Source organism: Canis aureus, chromosome 1 (genome assembly GCF_053574225.1).
Source record: "Canis aureus isolate CA01 chromosome 1, VMU_Caureus_v.1.0, whole genome shotgun sequence".
NCBI classification, from domain to species: Eukaryota; Metazoa; Chordata; class Mammalia; order Carnivora; family Canidae; genus Canis; species Canis aureus.
In genome coordinates this window covers 27,427,055-27,452,036 of record NC_135611.1, presented here as the reverse complement: position 1 = coordinate 27,452,036, position 24,982 = coordinate 27,427,055, and the positions used below count along the sequence as shown (strand labels likewise).

Below are 24,982 nucleotides of genomic sequence, written 5' to 3'. Positions count from 1 at the left end.
CCATGTTAACTGGGTCTGCTCCTTCCTGATTTCCCTTCTCCTCCCTCCCATAGGATAGTGCTCTGCCTATGGGAACCACTCATTATCTGTTCACTGAATTGTTAATGTTTCACAGGATGTTCCAGATATAAATATATAATGTATACTAATTAATCCAGCAGATTGCCTTCAGTTTATTATGTTGTTTAATTATCTATTCACTTAGTAAATACAGATTTTACCTATGCATCGTAAACTCTATACTTAGTAGGGACTTATTGATCAACAGACTTTGGGATTTCTCAGAAGTCTGGGCTCCAAAATGTAGAAAGAGATGGCTGAAAGAAGGGAACAGATGGATTTGTTCTCCATCCCTCCATTTTAATATTGAGGCATGACGCTGGCAGGAGGCTTTAAAAGTCTCCAAGGAAGATGTGAAAACCCATAGGATGAGTCGAAACTAAGCTTATTTGTTGAGAGTCTTAAGTTGTCAATAATGTGTATTTTCCTCTAAGGACTGAAGGAATAAAAAGAAAAATCCAGGAACACCACGAAATTTTCCTGAACTCAACTTAGCCAAAAATTGGGCCAGACTCCCAAGGGATGTTTCTGTACAATTTATAAACACAATATCTTTAAAACCATCCTGTGTGCTAATGCTATGACTAGTTTTATGAAACCATCCCTTCCAAATACTTAGGACTCAAAAAATACAGAAAAGATACATGTAAGACATGACAAATAGGTACCAATGATATTTGAATATTTTACTTATGTAAAACCTCTTTACGATGTTTGTAAAATGGGTTTCTCTTGAATATTTTAAATGCAAGACATCATAAATTTTTAAAAAATCATGCTATGAAAATATATATTAGAATATTCTTAATAGCTCCAAACGGGAAACTATCCAAATGCTTACAGACAATATATTCATATACTGTGTATTATACAGCAATAAGAATGATCTATAACTACTATATTATGGGATAATATGGATGAATCTCACTATAATAATAATCAATGAAAGAAGAGAGATCCCAAGGAGCATATATAAAGTTTTGAAGTAGTAGATAAAAATAGGGGAAGCTAAACTACAGTGTTAAAAGTCAGGGGACTGGTTTGAGGAGTAGAAGTGACTAAAGTGGACAAATGAGACATTATTTCTATTTTGATACAGGCACCTCATTCAAACCATAACTGATGATAAGCTTGGTTTCTTTCTTTTTTTTTTTTTTTTTTAAGCTTGGTTTCAATACCATAAAATACCTGTTACTGTGATACTCCCTGTTGAAAAAATCTGTAATGTAGCTCTTAGAGATTTTATCCGATAGCACACAGCAGGATGAAGTTCAGGTTCATAACTACCAAAAAAAAAAAAAAAAAGAAAAAAATCACAATTAATATAAATATTTACAGGCTGACAGGTAATTATAAATTTGGTAAGTTGTCTTGATTATTCAGAGACCTACCTGGCATGAGGTCTATTGTTCTTTGTGAATTCTGGCAAACGAATTTCAAACGGCATGTTACACACTGCCAAAACGTTAACGACCTTAAAATCTGTAAATATTACCTTTAGGAGAGAAGTACGACTCAATAAGTTATTTTAAAACAAAAAAATTACTCATTAGAAAAAAAACTGCTCATCAGAACAATTGTAAATCATTATTTCAATCCTTAAGAATAAGAGCAAGAAAGAACAAGTACATCTTAAACATCAATATTGTACTTTATCAGTGATTTCTTAATACCATACAGTTGACTCTTGAACAATACAAGGATTAGTATCCCTGGCCAGTCAGATGTCCACGCATAACTTCTGACTCCCCCAAAACTCAACTACTACTAGCCTACTGTTGACTGGAAGTCTTACCTATAAAACAGCCAATTAAGACATATTTTGTATCTTAATCTACTGTATTCTTACAACAAAGCTAGAGAAAATCATAAGGAAGAGAAAATACAATTATAATACTATACTTATTCAAAAAAAATCTGCCTGTACATGGATCTGCACAGTTCAAACCTGTGTTGTTAAAGAGTCAACTCTAAAGGGAAATCAAAGGTCAAAAACCTCAAAAAATTAAACAACACCTAGGATATTTGCAGGATTAAAACACGTAGGGTCTTTTGAATCTTATGTTTAATTTTCTTAATACTTAAAATGAGATATTTAATCTAGGATAAAGAAGAAGGATGAAAAAAAATTAAAGCAGAGTTCTTCTCAAGAGTCAAAATGGAAAAGCTGTCACTTAAAAGTCAATAAATAATGAGCATACACTGAGCTCCAAGGTCAGACATTTTCTTATATGCAATAGAATAAAATGATATTTCTGTGAGTTTAGTGAGATGCTTGTTTTCTTTTGGGGGGACAGAGTGAGAAGACTGTGTTTGTAACTGGGATTTTTTTCAACATTTCTAATGTTATGCTAAGACAAGAAGCTCCAAGGCTGAGAAGGAACTTACTTCAGTCACTCCTACCAATAACTTGAATGGTTGTATCTTAGGTTTTGAAATGTCCCCAAACTACAGTTCTCCAGCAGAGTACTTGCATAAGGCAGTTGATGAATGTCACAAAACTGTCTCAAGTGGCAGCACCATCAGTCAAGACTCTCAGTACCGCCTCTTTCCTCATGCAGCAACCAGCACTTCCAGGCCTTTCTAGCATGTTCCACCTCAATGAAGACTGAAGAGGTCAGAAAGAAACTCAACTTTCCACCACTGCTCATTCAAATTTCACACAGCTTGGGCCCACCTCTTTGGGGCTCACAGCTCATCTTTACCTTTCTTTCATTTACTCATCATTTGCAAGTGACATAACAAGTCCATAATATGTACTAACTTTTACATAAATTTATGCCTCCATAAAATTATACTTGATAAACTTAACCTGCCAGACTTGATACTCTGCCAAAGAGTATCATTTTACATGTGAGAGCCCACCACCCAGTGTCTACTTTTTGTGGACTAAACCACAGATTTGACACAGGAAACCAATCTTATAAATGTCCCTTTTCATATGATGTGCATTTTGTTTTGGATTTATGTCATTTTATTTTTTTAAAGATTTTATTTATTCCTGAGAGACACAAACGGAGAGGCAGAGACACAGGCAGAGGGAGAAGCAGGCTCCCCAAGGGCGGGATCATGCCCTGAGCCAAAGGCATATGCTCAACCACTGATCCACCCAGGCATCCCGGATTTATGTCATTTTAAATACGTTATGATTGATTTTACAGAATACAGCCTTTCCTGAGTTCTTATACACAGGTGTGTAGTTGGTATTAGTTATTCATGTCAATTCTTTTCAACTTACAACATCATGTACAGTTATTTCTAAAGCACAGATTATATAAATTCTGCATATTTTTAAATAATTACAATTCCCTGTTATAATGGTAATGTTCTCACTAACCATAATATGTAGGAACACTGTTTACTCTTAGCCGTACAATGCATACATCTATGCAAGTTCCATTCTTTTTTTTTTTTTTTTTTTAAGATTTTATTTACTTATTCATGAGAGACAGAGAGAGAGAGAGACACAGGCAGAGGGAGAAGCAGGCTCCATGTAGGAAGCCTGATGTGGGACTGGATTCCAGGACCCTGGGATCACGCCCTAAGACAAAGGCAGACACTCAACTGCTGAGCCACCCAGGTGTCCCTGCAAGTTCCATTTTAATATCTTTTCTCTTCTTTATAATTTATGTGATACCTATCTATAAATAAAAACAAATACGCTTTAACTTTTTAAACATAGGGCCCTACACCCTACTCATCATCCCAACATACCACTCTTGAGATGATCAAAAATGAGATTTTTTTTGGTGAGAAGTGAACAACCTAAAGAGTTGAAGAGGCAGTTCACTTGTAAGGCAACAAGTCTCTCAATGAGGAAGGGGTTAGTGAAAAAGCCAGGATCATTTACAAGTACACACATGGGTGAGAGCTTACTATGAAATTTTTGTACTGAAGGACAGTAAGAAAAAATCTTTTTTTTTTTTAAAAATTTTTTTAAACTGAAATTTAAATTGATTACATTACTCAATCATGAGAAGAGTATCTGTGTGATTTCTTTAGTCTATTACATTAAAAAATTTAACTTTACAAATTAAATCCTTTAATATTTACAGTTTGGATGTTTTTTAAAATGTTACCTGAAAACCTAATTTCTGCAGGCTGCGAGCTAAACGTCTGGCACCAAATTTAGCTTCTTCTTCACTATGGTTTTAAGGAAAGAAAAAGATTATCAGTCACACAAGAAATAAATTTTATACTGACAAACATGACAAATTGTACATATAATTTTAAGTCTAGAAAAATGTCCTTTCCATAAAGGAAAAATTTAAAAATTAAAATAAAAAATCCAAGTAAAATTTACCTTGTTGCTCCAGTGCAAATAATTTTTCCTGAGGACCAAATTGTAGCTGTAATTCTAGGTTTTCTAAGCTTCATTAATACTTTCTGCAATAAAAAACAAAAACAGAAACAAAAAAACCATGGTTACATACTAAGTGTTAATTTTCACTTATGGCTCTACTCTATGTGGCCATTTTATTTTAAAAAATATTTTATTTATTTATTCATGAGAGACACAGAAAGGGAGGCAGAGACACATGCAGAGGGAGAAGCAGGCTCCATGCAGGGAGCCCGACGTGGGACTCAATCCCAGGACTCCAGGATCACACCCTGAGCCGAAGGCAGACACTCAACCACTGGAGCCACCCAGGCGTTCCTGTATGTGGCCATTTTAATAAAAGTTTTACTACTCAAAGCTTACCCAAGACTGAAATAATTGTTCTCCAAATCATCCATTCTGAAATCAAGTATCATACTTGAACACAAAGAATGTATTAATTCAAAAGAACATTAATTAAAAATACAAGGTCTGTACAAATCTCTTACTATATATTTGAAATCAATGTACTTCAAGTATGGAAACTTCAGCTCTCATTCCTCTCGGGACACATAACTGGAATTTGCAATTTGCATGGATCCTTAAGCATGCTGAACCTATTCATGCCTTGGGAATTTTGCAGTAATTGTTATTAACTTCATCTGGAATATTCTTCCTCAATATTCTCACTTTCATTCAAGTCTCTCATCAGATGTCAGCTAGACTTCCCTGACCACTCCACCAAAGCACCCATCCCTTCATTGCTCATCATCTCCTATACTGCTTTATTCTGCTTCATGGTACTCAGCACTATATTGTATCTTACAGTTGAGATGCCTACTACATACTTAAGTTCAATATACAAATCTTGAACACAGGAGAAATGTTGGATTCCTTAGATATGAAATGCATTTAAGGCTGTGGGTTTGAATGAAATTATCTACAGAGTGAACATAAATCAGTCAAGGACTAAGGTCCAAGAGAATAATGTGAAATTAAATTTGCATTGCGATTTTTCATTTTTGAAAATATTATATAGCCATTATGTGTAAGAGAGAAATATTTATTGAATACTGTAACATATACATGAATTGGAAATTTCTCCTTGTTACTTTCTGAGTTTCACCCTTTCTTTGTAACATATCATATTATCAAACTAAAAAGCTATTAGGTCTGGAAGGATAAAATTTACCAGAGTCAAATTAAACTTGAACTAAACGATATTATAAAATTTCATACACAAGTAGCTGAGAAACACTAAACTGAGTTTGTTCTGCATTTAATTCTTTCACCACCACCTTATTGATCAACACAGCTTTCTCAATCAACCCCTCTACAAAAAATGTCTTTCCTGTCACATGGCATGCTCAAGTTCCAACATAGTATTGGGCATTTTACTCTCTAAACTTCTTAGCAGACATATTTATTCCTTTGTTTAGGTGATGACAGCATCACTGATGAACTTGAAAATCCTTAATTGTGAGTCACTGCAATTTTTAGTTGAATTGAATTAACCTTAACTTAGTTTCTAGTATAAGAGCTAATGATAATTCACTGAGGTATACTGGCACATAATTTTTAGAGCTTAGAGCCTTCATATACATCCATAATTTTCATAATAAATGTATCAGATATATATCTCAACATCATTTGGTTTATAAAAGCTGATAAACACACATTGTCATTTGTAATGTTAATCTCAGTAAGCTTAAAAGCAAGCTATCCATGCTTTCATTTTAAATATTACAGGTCTAACAAAAACTGAAATTTAAAGTATCTAGCTAGGTTATGATATGAACCATATTATTTTCAGCTATTTGTTACTAAAGAATACCTACTATTTTGGCTAAATATAATACAAAAATTACAACATATAAGGGCATCATTCATATCATATATCATTCATGTAACTGAAAAAAAAATATATATTTAAGATTTATTTGAGAGAAAGTGAGAGGGGAAAGAGAGGATGGAGAGGGAGAGAGAAACTTAAGCAGACTGAGCTGAGAGGAGAGCCTGATGTGCGGCTCAATCACATACATGACCCTGAGATTACAACCTGAGCTAAAACCAAGAGTCTGACACTTACCCGACTGTGCCACCTAGGTACCCCTAAAAAATTATATTTGTGTAAGTATGCACTACATATAAATGTCCCCTTCTTCATTTAAAAGAAATTGGGAGAACAATCAAATTCTAGTAGCCTGTGAGTTCTTTGCTAAGACTTGGAGATCGAGAACATCCAAAAGTGGACACTTAGGGGAGGAGGGGCCACTCTCCAGGGCTCAATGTTATATTCAGTACTGCTGGCACATGGGAAGGTGCTCATAAACTAGCAGTATAGTGAATGTATTTTAGAATATGATTCACAGGACAATAAAATTAGTCTATGTGGCACACATACCAAAATTTAGATACTTACTCCAACATCACGTTTATAAATTACATTTGCTCCTTCCAAAGCAATCTTCCTTAAGTTCAAATGGCATCTTGTTCTAAAAACACAGACTACATTTGTAATTAGAATGTCCAATGCAACATCACTGTCTGCATCCATTGGGGTAGTTTAAAAACTTAGCTTCCCACCACGAAGATCACATCCTAAGAAATAAAACAAAATAAAGTAATTAAATATTCTGTTAATTTGTTTTTCACAAAGTCTTGAAAATTAAAATATAAGAAATGAATTACATTATTTTTCAAAGGTCACTCCAACCAAATCATGTCCCTTCTGTTTCCCATTTAAAAAGTTACTTTTAAAAAGATAACAAACACATCATATAAAATCTTTCAAAAGCTGGTCCTAATTTTTATTCCTTATAATAAGTAACTTTTACACCCCAGGAATTTACCAGACTTATCTCGTGCTACTTGCCTTTGCAACCACTATGTTTCAGGCATATCACAGTTATGGCAATTCTCGAAATACACCAAGTTCAAGGGCTGGACTTTGTGGTCCTGATGTCCAGTCATTCATGGTATAGTAATCCACCTCATACAATGTGCCAGGGCTAAAGGGCTAAAGGAAAGATAACCTATTTTTCCTCTACTTTGGATAGCTGGCTTACTTATTTAAAGGAGAAATATTAATTATATTATTAGAATAATTGTTAACAGGTTTTTCTCATTTACTAGCCATTCATTCATTATTCACTTATCGAGTGAGTCACTGAGGACACCAGAGAAAAAAATGAATTCAGACAAAATCTTTTTTGTCTTCAAGGAGCTCTGGCCAAGAGCCCAACATCATTTTTGTCAAGATCACAGTCTTCTAAAATATACCTTTCAAAACTGTGATACGAGCATTTCTAAAAACAAACAAAAATGAGTCCTAGTTTTTAGTAAGCATATGACCCATATCCAGCTAAAAAAAATATCTTTGACTAGGTTTCCATTTTTATAGATTTTATTTATTTATTAAAAGAGAGTAAGAAAAAGAGTGTAAGTGGGGGGAAGGGCAGAGAGAGAGGGAAAGAATCTCAAGCAGACTCCATGCCCAGCACAAAATTGATGTGAGGCTTGACCTCACAACCTTGAGATCATGACTCAAGCCAAAACCAAGAGGCCAAAGCTCAATGGACTGAGCTACCTACCCAGGTGTCCCTAGGTTTCAACTTCTTAAAAAACAAGTAACAGTAATTCAGCTTATTTAACCCACAGAAAAAACCGGAAAACAGTAATAATACCATTGTAATGACTTTTAAGATTCCTTGAAGCAGCAATATGAAAAACTAATATTCTTTATAAAGATTCAAATTATTATACGATTAAAATAATGAAGATGATGAGACACCTGGGTGGCTCAGCGATTTAGTGTCTGCCTTTGGCCCAGGGCCTGATCCTGGGGTCCCAGGATCAAGTCCCGCATCAGGGTGCCCACAGGGAGCCTGCTTTTCCCTCTGCCTGTGTCTCTGCCTCTCTCTCTGTGTCTGTCATGAATAAATAAAATAAAATTTAAAAAAGAATGAAAAAAAAAAGAAGATGCCAAGAGTTTCAATAAAGAAAATTCAAGCTTGTTTTCTTGTCTTTTAGTATCTGATAGAACACAAGTCAGACCAAGCCTTCTAGCACCTCTCTAGGATGAAGGAGCATTCAGCTCTGTGTACCCCTTGTATCTCAGGTTCATCAAGTTTTCTCACATTTATATTCCCTTCAATCTGCTTATTTTGTTGTTGTGTACGTCTGAGCAACCTCAAATAATTTTTATGTACAAGGAGTGGGGCAGGGATAACAATGGATAAAAATATGGGTACACAGATTAATAAAGAGGACTGAGGCAGTTATCAATACTGATCTTAAAAGTGGGATCAGTATCTGACTCACCACTTATCAGTTATTAAAACCTGACAAGTTATGTACTATGTCTGGGCCTCAGTCTTCTCATCTGTGGCATGGAATATAGTACCTTACCAGAAAGTATTGTGGGGGTTATATAGAACGTATCAAAAGTACTTAGCACATATATCTGGTAATAATAACACAAAAATGACAATTAATATAGATCAAACAAGTTTAAATCAAAAGGCAGAGTAGCGATACCTTAGTATCACTTTCCATGATTATATTATTACCCAGATACTCTACTACTCTATTACTCTAGTAATAATAGATACTAGGGTAGAGTATCTGGGTAATAACCTAGACCTCACCAGGTTTCCTATGTTCCTATAGAAACTGTGAAATAATGTAAAGAGGCTTTTAGTTGCTTACCTCAACATCCATTCCACCCTTCCATCACAATGAACAGAACCCAAGAGAATCTAGCTGGGTACACTGTGGGAGGACTAAAATATGACACATACTTTTAAGGCTCCCTGGAATAGGTACAGCCAAGAGGCCACATGGTCCCATCATGGTTAATGTAAAATGAATGGTTTTATGTCTTTTGGGAAGAAACGACTGCTTAGAGTGACCAAGCTAGGCCAGCAAAGACCCCTTTGGCCTTTCCACCCTTTTTCACTCTTAATGTCTGGAGTTGGATGTAAAAGTTGGAGCTCAAGTAGCCATTTGGGATCATTAGACTATGTGATAAAGATAGTGGAACAGGAAAACAGAAGCCTGAATTCCCAGTAGAGTGAAACTCCTTATCCCTGCACTTCCTAACGCCAGACTTGATGAATGTGAGAGAAAGATCAATTTCCATCTCAAGGCCCTCACATGTTGGATTTTTGTTATATGTCACTAAATCTAATCTTAATGGCTACACATTCCATGGGATAGGCTACAGAAAGCACTACCTAAAGAGAAACTATGTCAAATTTACTGTTTCACATAGATTTTTCTTTTCATCAAACAGGTTAAAACAAATTAAGGGGAGAATACAAGGGCAATATATAGGGTAAAAATAAGTCAAGAGAGTAGGTGTAAAGCAAATCTTGGTGAATGCAAAGCCTTGAAATTAATCCAGAGTTTAAGCAACTCTAAAAACATAGTTCATCTTAAGTTACTCAATGTTCATGTTTTACATGAATATAATCTGGCAAGCAGCTTTAATACTATTGCTCTCATAGGTTTTAGATCAAGGATAAAATATGAAGTCAGTATTTAAAAAAGAAAGAGGCATCCTACATGAAAGATTACACATTTTTGAAAGATTACAAACAAACAAAAAAACCCTACTTGCAATTAATTTGTCTATCCTGTAAGAGAGCAGTGCTGGATATTAACAAAGATTCACCCCACAGTTAACATCATATTGAATGGTGAACAGTTGAAAGTTTTTCCTCTAAGACCAGGAAAAGGATGCCCACTCTCACCACTTATATTCAACATAGTATTGGAAATCCTAGCCAGAACAATTAGGCAAGAAAAAGAAAATGCATCCAAATTGGAAAGGAAAAAAGCAAAATTGTCACTTTCTGTGGACATGATTTTATATATAGAAAACACTAAAGACTCCACCAAACAGCTTTAACTGATAAATGAATTCAGTAAAGTTGCAAGGTACAAAATCAATATACAAAATCTGTTCTGTTTCTATACATTAACAACTATCAGAAAGAGAAACTTTAAAGCACATTCTTTTTTTTTTTTTTTAAGTTTTATTTATTTATGATAGTCACAGAGAGAGAAAGAGAGGCAGAGACATAGGCAGAGGGAGAAGCAGGCTCCATGCACCGGGAGCCCGACGTGGGATTCGATCCCGGGTCTCCAGGATCGCGCCCTGGGCCAAAGGCAGGCGCCAAACCGCTGCGCCACCCAGGGATCCCAGAAAGAGAAACTTTAAAAACTCACTTTACAATTGCATCAGAAAGAATAAAATACCCAGGAATAAATTTAAACAAGAAGGTGAAAGACCTATACACTGAAAACTGTAAGACATTGATAAGAGAAACTGAAAACAAATACATGGATACAGCATACTAGTAGATTAAAAGAATTAATATTGCTAAAACATCCATACCACCCCAGAGCAATCTACAGATTCAATGCAATCTCTATAAAAATTCCAAGGGTATTTTTTCACAGATATAGAACAAAACATTCTAAAATTTGTATGGAACCATAAAAGCAATCTTGAGAAAGAACAAAGCTGGACTTGGTTTCAAACTATATTACAAAGCTAGAATAATCAAAACAGTATGGTATTGGCATAAAAACTGGCACAGAGATTAATAAAACAGAATATAACTCAGAAATAAAACCCATGCTTATACAGTCAATTGATTTATGAAAAAGGAGGCAAAAATATACATTGAGGAAAAGACAGTCTCTTCAGCAAATGGAGCTAGGAAAATTGGATAGCTACATTCAAAAGAATGAACCTATACTATCTTATACTATGCACAAAAATTAACTCAAAATGGGTTAGAGATGTAAAACCTAAAACTAGAAAACTAGAAAAAAAAGCAGGTGATAAGTTCCTTGATACCAATCTTTGCAGTGAATTCTTGGATCTAACTATTTTTTTTTAAGATATTTATTTATTTGAGAGAGGGAGAGAGAGACAGCACTCATGGGGGTGGGGGTGGGGGCAGGGAGCAGAAGGCAAAGAAGCAGCAGGATCTGCACTGAACAAGGAGCCATACCCAGACTAGGGCTCCATCGTAGGACCCTGAGATCATGACCTGAGCCGAAGTCAGACACTTAACCAACTGAGCCACCCAGGCTCCCCTGAGTTTTGGGTCTAATTTTAAAAGCAAAGGTTACAAAAGCAAAAACAAACAAATGAGAGATACATCAACCTAAAAAGCTTTTGCACAGCAAACAAAATGAAAAGGTAACCTACTGAATGGGAGAAAACAGTTGCAAATCATATATACCCAGTAAGAGGTAAATATCCAAAAAATATAAAGAACTCCTATAATTCAATAGCAAAAACCACAATCTAATTAAAAAATGGGTAGAGGAGGGACACCTGGGTGGCTCAGCGGTTGACCATCTGCCTTTGTCTCAGGTTGTGATCCCGGAGTTCCGGGATCGAGTCCCACATTGGGCTTCCTGCAGGGAGTCTGCTTCTCCCTCTGCCTGTGTCTCTGCTTCTCTGTGTTTCTCATGAATAAATAAATAAATAAATTAAAAAAAAAATGAGTAGAGGAACTGAAGAGACATTTTTCCAAAAAAGACATACAGATGGTCAACAAGCACATGAAAAGATACTCAATGTCACTAATCATCAGGGAAACGCAAATCAAAACCACAATGGGACATCACTGCACATGTGTTAGAATGGTTGGCAACAAAAAGACAAAAAATAACAAATGCTGGTGAGGATGTGGAGAAAAGGGAACCTTTGTGCACTGCTGGTAGTAAAGTGGGATAGGTGCTATGGAAAACAGTATGGAGTTTCCTCGAAAAATTAAACACAGAAATAACATATGATCCAGCCATTCTGCTTTTGGATATTCATCTGAAGAAAAGGAAAACATTAAATCGAAAAGATATATGCACCCCCATGTTAATCACAGTATTCTTTACAATAGCCAAGATGTGGATACAATTTAAGTGATCACACATCAATGAGTGAATGGATTTAAAAAATGTTGTATATGTATACATAATGGAATACTTCTCGGCTATATTGAATGAAATCTTGCCATTTGCGACAACATGGATAGATCTTGAAGGTATTATGTTGTGTGAAATTATTCAAAAATTTCACTTATATGTGGAATCTAAAAAACAAAACAAACACCAACAACAAAAGCAGAGACTAAAACACAGAGAAGAAGCTGGTAGTTGTCAGAGGGGAAGATGGGTGTGGGGATGGGTGACATACAAGGAAATTAAGAGGTATAAATTTCCAGTTATAAAATAAATAATTCACTGGGATTAGAAGTACAGCACAGGGAATATTAGTCAAAAATACTGCAGTAACTTTGTATGGTGAGAGATGGTAATTACATTTATCATAAGCACGTTGTAATGCATATACATGGGGAATCACTATACTGTACACTTCAAACTAATATAATATTGTATATGTTAATTATACTTCAACTAAAGAAAAGGTTAAAAGCAAGAAAGAAATACAACTACTGGAAAATAAGAAGCATGGAAATACAAATGACTTAAGCATTTGAACCAAGAAATCAATTAAATAACAGCCATAATACATAAGGAAGAAAATAATAAAAGCAGAAACAAAACCTTAAAAAGAAAACATGGTAGAAATGCAAAGAAAAATACAACTCAAATTTTTGAAATGTAAAACATTCCAATAGTTTTTTCATACAGGAAAATTAAATAATTTTCTTCAATTTTTTTGTACACTGTAGTAAAACAATATATATATTAGACTTATTACAAGAAAAATAAAGTTAATTCTATTTTGATTTCAATATAATTATCAATAACTTTCTCACTGCCCAAGGCCTAACATTAAGGCATGGTTTAATCAGGCGTTTTGTCCTGTACCTCAAGTAAATGCCTAGTATGAGTTGTCAAATATTTTCTTCTAACAAAAAGCAAAGATCAAAACTGCACCTGTCCTAACTTCAGGAAATGTCCTATTTTTAGCTTTTTATTAAATGCAATTATAATTGTGGTCAAAAGTACAAACTTGCAATTATAAAAAAAAATAAGTCCTGTGGATGTAATGTACAGTCTAGTCTGGTGACTAGTTAATATTACTCTATCCTATATTTGAAAGCTGATAAAAGAGATCTTAAAAGGTCTCATCACAAGAAAAAAAAATTGTAACTATGTGTGGTGATGGATGTTAACCACACTGTGGTGGTGTGATTATTTTGCAACTCATACATATATTGAATCAAGTTGTATAACCTGAAACATAATGTTACATGTCAACTGAATCTCAATAAAAATTTTTAAATAGTCCTAGAAAAAAGTGCATCATAGAAGCTGAAGCAGCTTCTTCCTCACTCAATGATTTTAGGGACAAGAACACGTGTGTTTTAGGATCTTTGACTTTCTAATGGTATTCAAAAACATTACTTTCAACAATCAGCACAAACTGCAACCTTAAAAGAATTACTCGGAAAACACCGCCACCTCCTGGCTTTTAAGACAAAGTACATCGAAGACTACAGGTTTGGTTCCAGACCACCACGGTAAAGCAAGTAACTCAATAAAGCAAGTCAAATGAATTGTGTGGTTTCTCAGTACATATAGAAGTTGCATGACACCATATTGTAGTCTATTAAGTGTGCAATAGCATTATGTCTAAAAAAAATCAATTTATATACCTTATTTAAAAAGTATGTTATTGCTAAAAAATGCTAACCATCATTTGAGCTTTGAGCAAGTCCATCTTTTTATTAGGGGAGGGTCTTGCCTGGATGTTGATGATTACTGACTCACTAGGTGGTGGTTGCTGAAGGTTGGAGGCTGTGGCAATTTCTTAAAATACGACAACAATAAAATTTGCTGGATGGATTGGATCTTCCTTTCATGAACAATTTCTCTATAGCATGTGATGCTCTCTGATAGCATTGAGCCACCATTAGAACTTTCAAAATTGGGAGTCAATCCTCTCAATCCACTAAGTCTACTGCTTTATCAACTAAGTATATGTAACATTCTAAATCCTTTGTTGTCCCTTCAACAATCTTCACCAAAGTAGATTTCATCTCAAAAAATGCTTTTGCTTATCCCTTAAGAAGCAACTCCTCACGCATTCAAATTTTATCATGACATTGCAGAATTCAGTCACACCCTCAGGCTGCACTTCTAATTCTAGTTCTCTTGTTTCTTCTATTGCACCTGCAGTCACTTAGTCCACTGAAGTCTTGATCCCTTAAAGTCATCCATGAGGGCTGAAGTCCAACTCCTTCTAAACTCCTGTTAATGTGGATATTTTGAGCTCCCCCCCCCCCCCCCCCAATTACAAATGTTCTTAATGGGACGCCTGGGTGGCTCAGGGATTGAGCATCTACCTTCGGCCCAGGGCATGATCCAGGAGTCCCCGGATCGAGTCCCATGTCGGGCTCCCTCCCTGCATGGAGCCTGCTTCTTCCTCTGCCAGTGTGCCCCTCTCTCTCTCTCTCTGTGTGTGTCTCTCATGAATAAATAAATAAAATCTTTTAAAAAAATGTTCTTAATGGTATCTAGAATGGTGAATCTTTTCTGGAAGGTTTTTTCTTTTTTTTTTTTAATAATTTTTATTTATTTATGATAGTCACACACACAGAGAGAGAGAGAGAGAGGCAGAGACACAGGCAGAGGGAGAAGCAGGCTCCATGCACCGGGAGCCCGACGTGGGATTCGATCCTGGGTCTCCAGGATCGCGCCCTGGGCCAAAGGCAGGCGCTAAATTACTGCGCCACCCAGGGATCCCTCTGGAAGGTTTTCAATGTATTTTTTCCAGATCCATCAAAGGAATCACTATCTGTGGCAGCTCTAGCTTTATGGAAATGTATTTCTTAAATAATAACACTTGAAAGTCAAAATGACTCCTTGATCCATGGGCTGCAGAAAGACTGTTGTGTTAACAGGCATGAAAAGAACATTAATCTCGCTGCACATCCCCATCAGAGCTCTTGGGTGACCAGGTGCCTTGTCAGTGAGCAGTAGTATTTTGAAAAGGAACCTTTTTTTTTTTTTTTTCTGGTTCTTCAAAAGTTCTTCAAAATACTAAGTCAAGTTGCGAACAGATGTGCTGTCATCTAAGCTCTGTTGTTCCATTTATGGAACACAGGCAGAGTAGACAGACATAGAGTAATTCTTAAAGGCCCTAGGGCTTTCTGAATGGTAAATAAGCACTGGCTTCAACTGCAAGTCACCAGCTGCATTCACTCCTAACTGAAGAGCCTAACCTCTGAAGCCAAGCGTTGACTTCTCCTCTCTAGCTATGAAAGCTTTAGATAGCATTTTCTTCAAACTAAAGCTGTTTTGTCTATATCTAAAATCTGCTGTTTAGTGTAGCCAGCTTCATGAATGATCTTAGCCAGACCTTCTGGAGAACTCACTGCCGCTTCTATAGTAGCACCTGCTGCTTCATCGTACACTTTTGTTATAGAAACGGCTTCTTGCCTTAAACCTCATGAACTAACCTCTGCTAGCTTCAAACTTTCTTCTGCGGCTTCCTCTCCTCTTTCAACCTTCACAGATTTGGCGAGAGTTAGGGCCTTGCTCTGAATTAGGCTTTGGCTTAAGGGAATCTGGTGGCTGGTTTGATCTTCTATCCAGACCCCTAGAATTTTCTCCATATCAGCAATACAGCACATTATTGTGTTCACCAGAGTAGTACTCTTAATTTCCTTCAAGAACTTTTCCTTTGCATCCACTACTTGGCTTAACGACACAAGAGACCTAACTAGCTTTTGGCCTATCTCATCTTTTGACATGCCTTTCTCACTAAGCATAATCATATCTGGCTTTGATTTAAAGTGAGAGCTATGTAATTCTTCCCTTCACTTGAGCACTTACAGGTCTCTGTAGGGTTATGAACTGGCCAAATTTCAATACTGTTGTGTCTCAGGGAATAGGGGGGTGCAAGGAGAGAGACAGGGGAATGACCAGTTGGTGCAGCAGATACGCACGTTATTTCTTGATTAGGTCTGCCATCTTACAAGGGTACATTTCATGGTGCCCCCAAAACACTTAGAGAGTAACATCAAAGATCACCATAACAAAAGAGGGTAATAAACAAGTCTGGAAAACTGAGAGACTTATCAAAGTACGGGAAAGATGGTGCCAATAGATTTGCTTGGTGCAGAGTTGTCACAAACCTTCCATTGCCAAAAACACAGTATCTGTGAAGTGCAATAAAACTGGTTATGCCTGTACTACATTTTATATTTTCCATGCCGGAAGAGATATTTAAACTGAAAAGGGTACAATAAACAGTGTCCTAAAAACAAGGCAAAAATACCCCTAAAATCCTGTAAAAAGCCAAAAGAACAAAACTAAATAAACCTGAGAAAAAAGTAGAATCTAGCTACTTTAAGTGTATTCAAGTTGCATCTGAGGATACTGAGGGAGGGGCCTCTAATGCTTTAACCACCAAATTACCACCCATGATTTGAGAAATGGCAGAAGTAGGGGGAGACTGAATACAGACCAATTTATAAATAACACGAACCCTCATGGTCTCCTGGAAATTGTTCTTTTCTACACGCAAGACATGCTATCCAAGTAATCTTATATTATTTAAAAAGCTCTCAAAACAGCACGTTAGGAAGTAGACGTTCTGTGTCTCTGTGTCCAGATTTCAACAGATTACATAGTCCCTCCACGCACGTCTGTGACCAAGCTAACGTTTTGCCTTTTAAAAAATGGTGGGTTTTTTTTTGCTGTTCTTTCACATCTATTTAATAGTATAGAAGAAAACTTACTTCTTAATTTTCTCTTCTGGAAATTGGTGGCATCACTGTACCTCCTAAGGTACTTTTAAAGATTAAATAGGTTATTTATGTCTAGTACATAGCATTTAGCATGTGTTCATTAAATGGTAGCTATTACTATTTGATGGATTCACAGGTAATTGCATTTTATAATCGAATAGTATTATTTAATGAACTGACACAAAATCTGAGAAGTCCACATTAACAGACAGAAAAAAAAGGAGATCACAACAGGTTAGGCAAGGGTCAGCAAACTATGGCCAATGGGCCAGTGGCTATTTTGTGAAAAAAAAAAAAAAAGTTGTTGTTGTTGTTTTTTAAAAGACTTCATTTATTTATTCATGAGAAATACGGAGAGAGAGGCAGAGACACATCCAGAGAGATAAGCAGGCTCCCCACAGGGAACCTGATGTGGGACTCGATCCCGGGACTCTAGGACCATGCCCTGGGCTGAAGGCAGGTGCTAAATCACTGAGCCATCCAGGGATCCCGTTAAAAAAAAGTTTTAATGGAACATGCCATTCTCAAGTATTTACCTAATGACTATGTGAGCAGCTGAGCAGTTGTGACAAAGACCACATACCCTCAAGTCTAAAAGAGTTACTGTCTGATCCTTTAAAAAAAAAGTTTGTCAATTCCTGGGCTACCCCAGAGAGACAAAATCAATATAATAAAATGTAACATTGACAAATTTTAAAGCCCACGTTTTGTTTTGTTTATTAAGATAAACAAAACTGTTTGTCATGGTTTGTGACTGAATCCTGGTTTGAACAAACCAGCTGCAAGCAGAATTTTGAAGGAAATCAGTACCTATCTGAGTGACAGATAATACTGGGGAATTACTGTTCATTTTGTTACATGCAATGATAGAGTGGTTATGGAGACAATATGCAATTGGGATGACCTACTCTGAGATACAGAATAGCAGATATAATTGTATTGTAAAACCAAAAAATGTCATGTTACTGTTTCATCTCTTAACAACTATTGAAACTAGGTGATAGGTATACAGATACTTGTTATATATTCTCTCTATAATTATCTGAAAATTTCCATTAACACCTTTTTAAAAAAAAAAAAAGATTTATTCACTCATGATAGACAGAGACAGAGAGAGAGGCAGAGACACAGGCAGAGGGAAAAGCAGGCTCCATGCTGGGAGCCCGACGCGGGACTCGATCCTGGGACTCCAGGATCATGCCCTGGGCCAAAGGCAGGCGCTAAACCCCTGAGCCACCCAGGGATCCCCATCCGTAACACCTTCAAAGAATGTTTAAGAAAAAGACTTTACTTCACACTAGATCATACTAAGACATGAAACTGCAATTACTTAAAAAAACAAACAAAACCTAGGCTAGATAGGAGTGACCAGAGCAAAGAAGTAGTAGCCTTCTTTGTAACTGACACATCTAGAATATCCTAACATCATTTAAAGAGGGCAATGATAACCAAATATCCAGAGGAAAGTCGAATGGCATGAGATACAAAAATAGAGTGTGAGGAAAGTCTCAGGACATTTAGCACAGGAAAGAAAAGAGAGCAGTTGTTCTCAAATATCTGAATAAAAAGGATACTGCAAACCAGTTAAAGTCACATGGAAGCAGATCTCACGAAACCACACCAATAAACAAGTACCTGTAAAGCAGTTGCTCCAAGGAAGAAAAGTATCAAAAAAAGAGGAGGCGGGGTTAGAGAATAAACCAACGGCAATTAGCAATGTTATGGAATGAGTCTTTCATTCTAGTGGAAGATGAGACTAGATGGTTCCGAAGATCCCATCTAATTCTAAAATACCAGATTCTAACATCTTAGATGAAGACATGCTATAGATAAGCTTAGGAATGATATGCTAAATTTTGACTTCAATTCTAGAGCTAGGGACGCCTGGGTGGCTCAGTGATTTAGTGTTTGCCTTTGGCTCAGGGGGTGATCCCGGAGTCCCAGGATCAAGTTCCACATCGGGCTCCTTCCATGGAGCCTGCTTCTCCTCCCTCTCCTTGTGTTGTGTCTCTGCCTCTCTCTGTGTGTCTCTCATGAATAAATAAAATCTTTAAGTAATATCCCAATTCTCAACTTCCCATTTTCCCTTCAACATGCATTTGTGTTCAAAGGGGCAGGCAGTAAAGGAAGACACCAGCACTAAGGGGCAAAGGTACAGGCACACAACTCAAACCACAAACCTTTAACTCGTGTGGCAGCGTGACCTTCCTTCATGAAGACATTTTAGTGCATGGCACAAGAGCTCTTCCTTAGCTCTTTAGGGGCCCATCCCTAGGGTTGGCATTTTTGTGTTCTAGCCACAGGAAGAAAATTTTACTAACAGGCCTGGCCTCAAAAACACTTTTATTTTCCAAAAGAAAGGATCATATATTATGCTACCCCTATTATATAAAACATTTAACAAATACTTAATTATCAAGCAAAAGTATTTGATATACAAAACCGTTATCACATTAGGTTAAACAGAATGTTAAAGTACCTTCATTACTTTTGCCTCTGCCTACTATCTACGACTCAGGCTAAATACCAGTTCTGAAGAGTGGTACGCAGATAGCATTCATGTAAATAACTTGCATCAAAACGAACTGTTGTAATTTTTTAAATCTGTATTAAGAAAACAATAAAAATACTGTTTTTCATGGAAATTAATTAATAACAACTGGGGCTTTGTCAGCAAATACCTATTTAAAAAAATAGAAAGGAAGAATTTTTATGCTTCAGTCAGTAAAAATATTTGTATCGGTGCCTAAAAGATAGCGGAGGAAAATTTAAATGATGCTGAATTTCTGAAGGAGTGCTTAGTAAAAGATATGTCAATGGTGTATACTCTCGTGAAAAAGTTCCAGTTAAAAAAATAAAGTATTTTGTGATATAAGAATACATAATCTGGGGTGCCTGGGTGGCTCAGTCAGTTAGGCATCCAACCTATGGTTTTAGCTAAGGCCATAGGGTCGTGAGATTGAGCCCCAAGTTGGGCTCCGCACTCCATGTGGATTCTCTCCCCCTCTCCTTCTGCCCCTCTTGCTCATGCTTGCAGTCTCTAAAACAAATACATCTTTAAAAAATATATAATTCAGTATCTATTTCATATTTAATGTTTAAATAGCAGCCTACTTACGAATTTCACTATTTCATTATGTACTAAAACCTACCTATAAAGTAAGAGAACTTGGATCCTAATGGAAGCTATGTGACAGTAGGCTAGCTCTGAACTATTCCCACACTTATTTGTAAAATGCGCACATTGTTTACTTGTCACATGATTGTTTTGAGAAATGAATGAACACCTCACAAATCACAATATCTCGATTAAAGTAATGCCATATTAGCCAGTGCTAACATTAACTAATGTATTATTGTGGATAACAAGAGAAAAAGTATATTTTACTGAATACAAATGAAATCTAGGGAATCAGACTCAAGAGATTAGAAATTGGGGGTATCAATTCCTTACTAAGTAAAAGAAAAATTTATTTTGGATAGATTTCTTTTTTTTTTCTTTTTAAGACTTATTTGAGAGAGGGAGAAAGTGCACATGAGCAGGAGGCAGGGCAGAGGGACAGAATCCAAGCAGACTCTTCGCTGAGCGTGGAGCTGTACACAGGGCTTGAGGTCAGGATCCATGAGTTCATGACCTGAGCCAAAATCACGAGTCTGACACTTAAATGACTAAGCTACCCAGGAATGAATTGTATAGATTTCTTAGTATTTTAAACAAATGGTCTTAATGCATGATTTTTAAGCAGAGAGCATGTCATTTTCTGATTGCATAAAAAATACTCAAAGAAAAAGTCATCCATAGTCCTATCACAGTGATAAACTAATTTTTTTTTTCCTATGCTCATGTAGGCACATGTTTCTAGGCTGCTGAATCTTTCTATTTATCTGCATCTTAAACAAGTTTGCATCATGTGTATATGCTGGCATTTAGTCAACAAAGTATTTTGTAAAAGTCTTTGACAATGTGAGTTATAAGAAAAAGTAATATTGAATTAACTGGTGAGGGCGAACTTCCTTAAATACTAATGAGGGTGAACTTGTAAAATATTACTCCTCATATTTACTCTATGTTAATTGTCTCAGATCCTTTGTTCATTTGCCTTCTGAGATTTCTTACTGATTTATACAAGCTTTTATATGTTAAAGAATATTAACCTTTGCCTGCTTATACTATTCCTTCTGCTAAAATTATTCACCTGGCTCATTCCTATTTGTTCTATAGCTCAGCATCACCTTCATTTAATCAATTCTGTAACAATGAACTGGAAATCTAAGCATTAGGCCTTCTACGAGGGTACAGGAATCCAGCAATGAACAAGACCTGGTAGAGGGAACGGCAGGTATTCTCAGCTCTGAGGTGAGTTAAGAGTACGAACTATTCATACATGAAGAAGGGCCAGCATGGCTTGAGGGGAAAGAGTGGCACAAGACCAGGCTGGACATGCAGGAAAGGGTCAAATTATGTCTTCCAGGCTGTATTAAGGATCTTCACATTCATTCCAAGAGTAATGGGGAAGTAAAAGCGAAGCAAGAAATGACATGAAGTATTTACTTTTTAAAAATATATCACTGGCACTTCTGTAATGGGAGAATGGACTGGATGTTAAGAATGGGCAGGAAACTCGGTCAGGGTCTAGTAGAGCAGTCCTGTGAGAGAGGACAGCAGTGGAGACCAGGGTGGATGAAGATGAAAAGAAGTAGACAGAAGAGTGATATTTGTGGCTGATATGAGGAAGACGAAATGGGAGATGAAGGATGACTCTAGGTTTGTGGCCTTAGATACTATTTACTGTGAGAGAAACACCAGAGGGAAAGCAGGTTGCAGAGGAGATGGGACATGAAGGAGGGGTAAGGATTCTCTGGAGAAATGTTGAAGGAGCCTGTGAGACACCGAAAGGGAGGTCCAGAGCAAAAAATCAGATAAGATTCTGTCACTCAGTATAGGCTGGTATAGATTAGAAGTGAAAATCTGAAAACCCTACTATAAAAGGTAATTAAAACCATGATGGGTAAAATAAGAAATCAAAGGAACTAAGAAATCTGATCCCTAAGACCGAGCCAAGGTATCCCTACTCTGAGTCCCATTACCAGGTTGCTATGCAAACCACTATCACAGCATTTTTTCACACTACAGTGAAATTTCATGTTTGTCTCTCCCTGCTAGACAATAGATTCCACAGACTCATATCAAATCTTACTTATTTTTATACCCAAGCCTTAGCATAGTTCCCAAGACACTAAACATATTCAATAAAATGTCTGCAAGAGCTTAACTGTTAGCTTGAGATCAAAAAGCAGTACACACACACAGACACACTAAAGTTTAAGAGTTCAGACTCTGGAGTAGATCACCTGGGTTAAATCCAGACTGGTAAATACCGTTTACCAGTCGTGTGACACTGGGTAAGTTATTTAATGCCTCTGTGCCTTAATGTCCTGATCTATAAAACAAGGCAGGTAATAGTACCTATTACAGAGTGTTGCAAAAGTTGACATTTTATGCAAAACACTTGCACATGGCAAGCATTATATATTTAGCTATTCCCATCACTACAATTACAATCTCCTTGCTTCATCTCCCAGGAATAGAGAAATGTTCAAAAATGGAAAGGATTTCCAATTATTTGTTGTGGTCCTCAAGCTGGGGAACACAACAGATCATGTTCCTTCAAGTGTAAAAGCAAGGAGTAAAAATAAAGAATATAATTTTGTTTATCTAGTAAGTAAAATTAATATTTAAAAAATAAATTTAACAGTGACTTTTAAAAAATCCCCAATAGGGGATCCCTGGATGGCTCAGCGGTTTGGCGCCTGCCTGCCTTTGGCCCAGGGCGTGATCCTGGAGTCCCGGGATCAAGTCCCGTGTCAGGCTCCCAGCATGGAGCCTGCTTCTCCCTCTCCCTGTGTCTCTGCCTCTCTCTCTCTCTATGTCTATCATGAATAAATAAATAACATCTTTAAAATAAATAAATTAAAAAAAATCCCCAATAATAAAACCATTTCAAACCAAGTATTGATTGTGTGAGGGTTTTTTGGGGGGGAGGGGCAGAGATTGGGGGGAAGAACAGGAAGAGAGAGGGAAAAACAATCTGACCAAGGCTATTACATATTACAAAATGTGTATTTTGCTAACTTACTTAGCTAGGTATGGGCAAACACAGGCAGACGGAAAAGTGACAATCAGAAATTAAATTGCAACAGAACTGTTTATCATGTTCATTTCACTTAAAGTATAAATTTATTATGTTCATTTCATTGCACTTCTAAGGAATCAGTTTTCTCCAGCAGGTCTTGTGTCTATATTTTTCCATATTATGGGTTATCATTTCAAAAACTGTTATCACTTTATAAAGAATTTTGTTATTTGTCCTAACTTACCCATAAGTAGCCACAATTTCTGAGACTAATTAATCCATTAGTTGATAATAAGCTAATAAAAGCCATGTACTTTTAAAAAGATTATTATTTTCTACGTATACATGTTAATTCCCTAGGTGGCTAAGACAAAACAAATCAAATAACCCCTCTTTCAACTTCTGGTTGGTGTCATTGGCATGCATAAAGTTCAAACTTCTCTGTATTCTGATTTTTTTTCAGGGATGTGAATGCAAGACTCAAACTTGAACACTGACAGCTCATCAAGAATTTAATCAAGAGAAAGCACGGCAAGATGAAAACACAACATGTGAAATTTTCTATTTTGACAGTTTCCTTTCAGCTGCTTTTACAGGTTTACACTTCATATAAAATGTGTGCTCGAGTGCAGACAACCCGTTTTAAGGTCTATGCCATGCATGACTGCCATTTTAAGAAAACAAAGGCAGAATTATGAAATAAGCTAGCTAGCTGGAAAATAGTATACAGAGTTCAAATTCTTCTAGGTAAAAAATAATTTTTACTATTTAGTAAAAAAGTAATATCCTTAAATAAAAGCAAACAGGATTACAGAATGAATACTCTCTCCACATGTAAGCACCATTAAGAATTTATTTTACTCAGAACTGTCAGGTTTTTAATTGACTAAGGGCTATGTCACTCAAAAACAGTAAGTATGGAGAACGTGCCTAAAGAGTAGAAGAAAGCCATAACATTTCTTAAACTGGAAATTAAGGCCTGTTAGAAAGTCTAAAAATACTTTAAATAGCACAATAGTAAGCTGAGTAATTAGATAATATACAAGTAAAAGAAAGGATTCTTACACGGAACATAAAACAAGAGTGATAAAGAAGTTTTCTAACTGGAACACTAGTTCTTAACTATTAAGAAAAAGATAAACCAAATAAAAACTACAAAAAGCCTCACCCCCAGAGATATTGATTAACTAACCTTTGTAGGGTCCTAATTTTTAAAAACATCTCTAAGCTGTTTCTAATGGGCAGCCAGTTGAGAGCCACTGGGCCGAAACGTCACAAAAGGTCATCAAAATAATGGAATTTCCCTTTTAGCAGGTCCTTAAAATGGGCTCTATTCTCATATCAGGCTTGTTTATCATTAGAGAACATCAAGACTTCTGCACTCTGTTTACCATGCATTGTTTCCTTAAGTTGATTCATGCATGAAGCCTTCACAACCTGCCTTGTTCTCTGCATGGTATGAGGTGTTTATGAATGAGTGGCTCACGGCTGAATCTGATGTCACAGTTGAAACTCCCTCCTACTAAACCTCTCCAGAAGATAAAGCCCTGGGCACTCCTGATTCTCAAAACTTTTCCTCATGCACCCCCTATTTTTTGGCTTCTGAGGCAAATTTCCTATGTTCTCCTCCCATCTCAAATACTTCCATCTGCTCCTTAACTTGGAGGTTCTTAACTGAAATCCATGACAGTTCCTGAAAAGCTCAGTAATAGGTTCCAGAGGTG

At 36.4% G+C, this 24,982-nt stretch overlaps 2 protein-coding genes across 7 annotated transcripts in view; one reads left to right on the top strand and one right to left on the bottom strand.

Annotated features, from left to right (window-relative positions):
* The window catches only part of SLC2A12 (solute carrier family 2 member 12), an 83,169-nt gene extending 58,709 nt beyond the window's left edge, over positions 1–24,460 (top strand). The window contains exon 5 of the mRNA XM_077893765.1: positions 23,722–24,460. Coding sequence (XP_077749891.1) covers positions 23,722–23,755 — 34 coding nt within the window. The 3' untranslated portion in view covers positions 23,756–24,460. The remainder of the gene's footprint in view (positions 1–23,721) is intronic.
* TBPL1 (TATA-box binding protein like 1) overlaps positions 1–24,982 on the bottom strand; it is a 39,504-nt gene that overhangs the window by 3,217 nt on the left and 11,305 nt on the right. For 4 of the 6 annotated variants that reach the window (XM_077893820.1, XM_077893830.1, XM_077893788.1 and 1 more), the window contains 5 exons: positions 6,801–6,979; positions 4,364–4,446; positions 4,140–4,203; positions 1,452–1,555; positions 1,249–1,343 (listed from right to left, as the gene is read on the bottom strand). In XM_077893820.1, the coding sequence (XP_077749946.1) occupies positions 1,249–1,343; positions 1,452–1,555; positions 4,140–4,203; positions 4,364–4,446; positions 6,801–6,935 (481 nt within the window). In that variant the 5' untranslated portion in view covers positions 6,936–6,979. Of the gene's footprint in view, positions 1–1,248; positions 1,344–1,451; positions 1,556–4,139; positions 4,204–4,363; positions 4,447–6,800; positions 6,980–7,253; positions 7,398–24,982 lie in introns of all 6 variants that reach the window. The other 2 variants (XM_077893798.1, XM_077893806.1) reach the window with 1 other exon arrangement.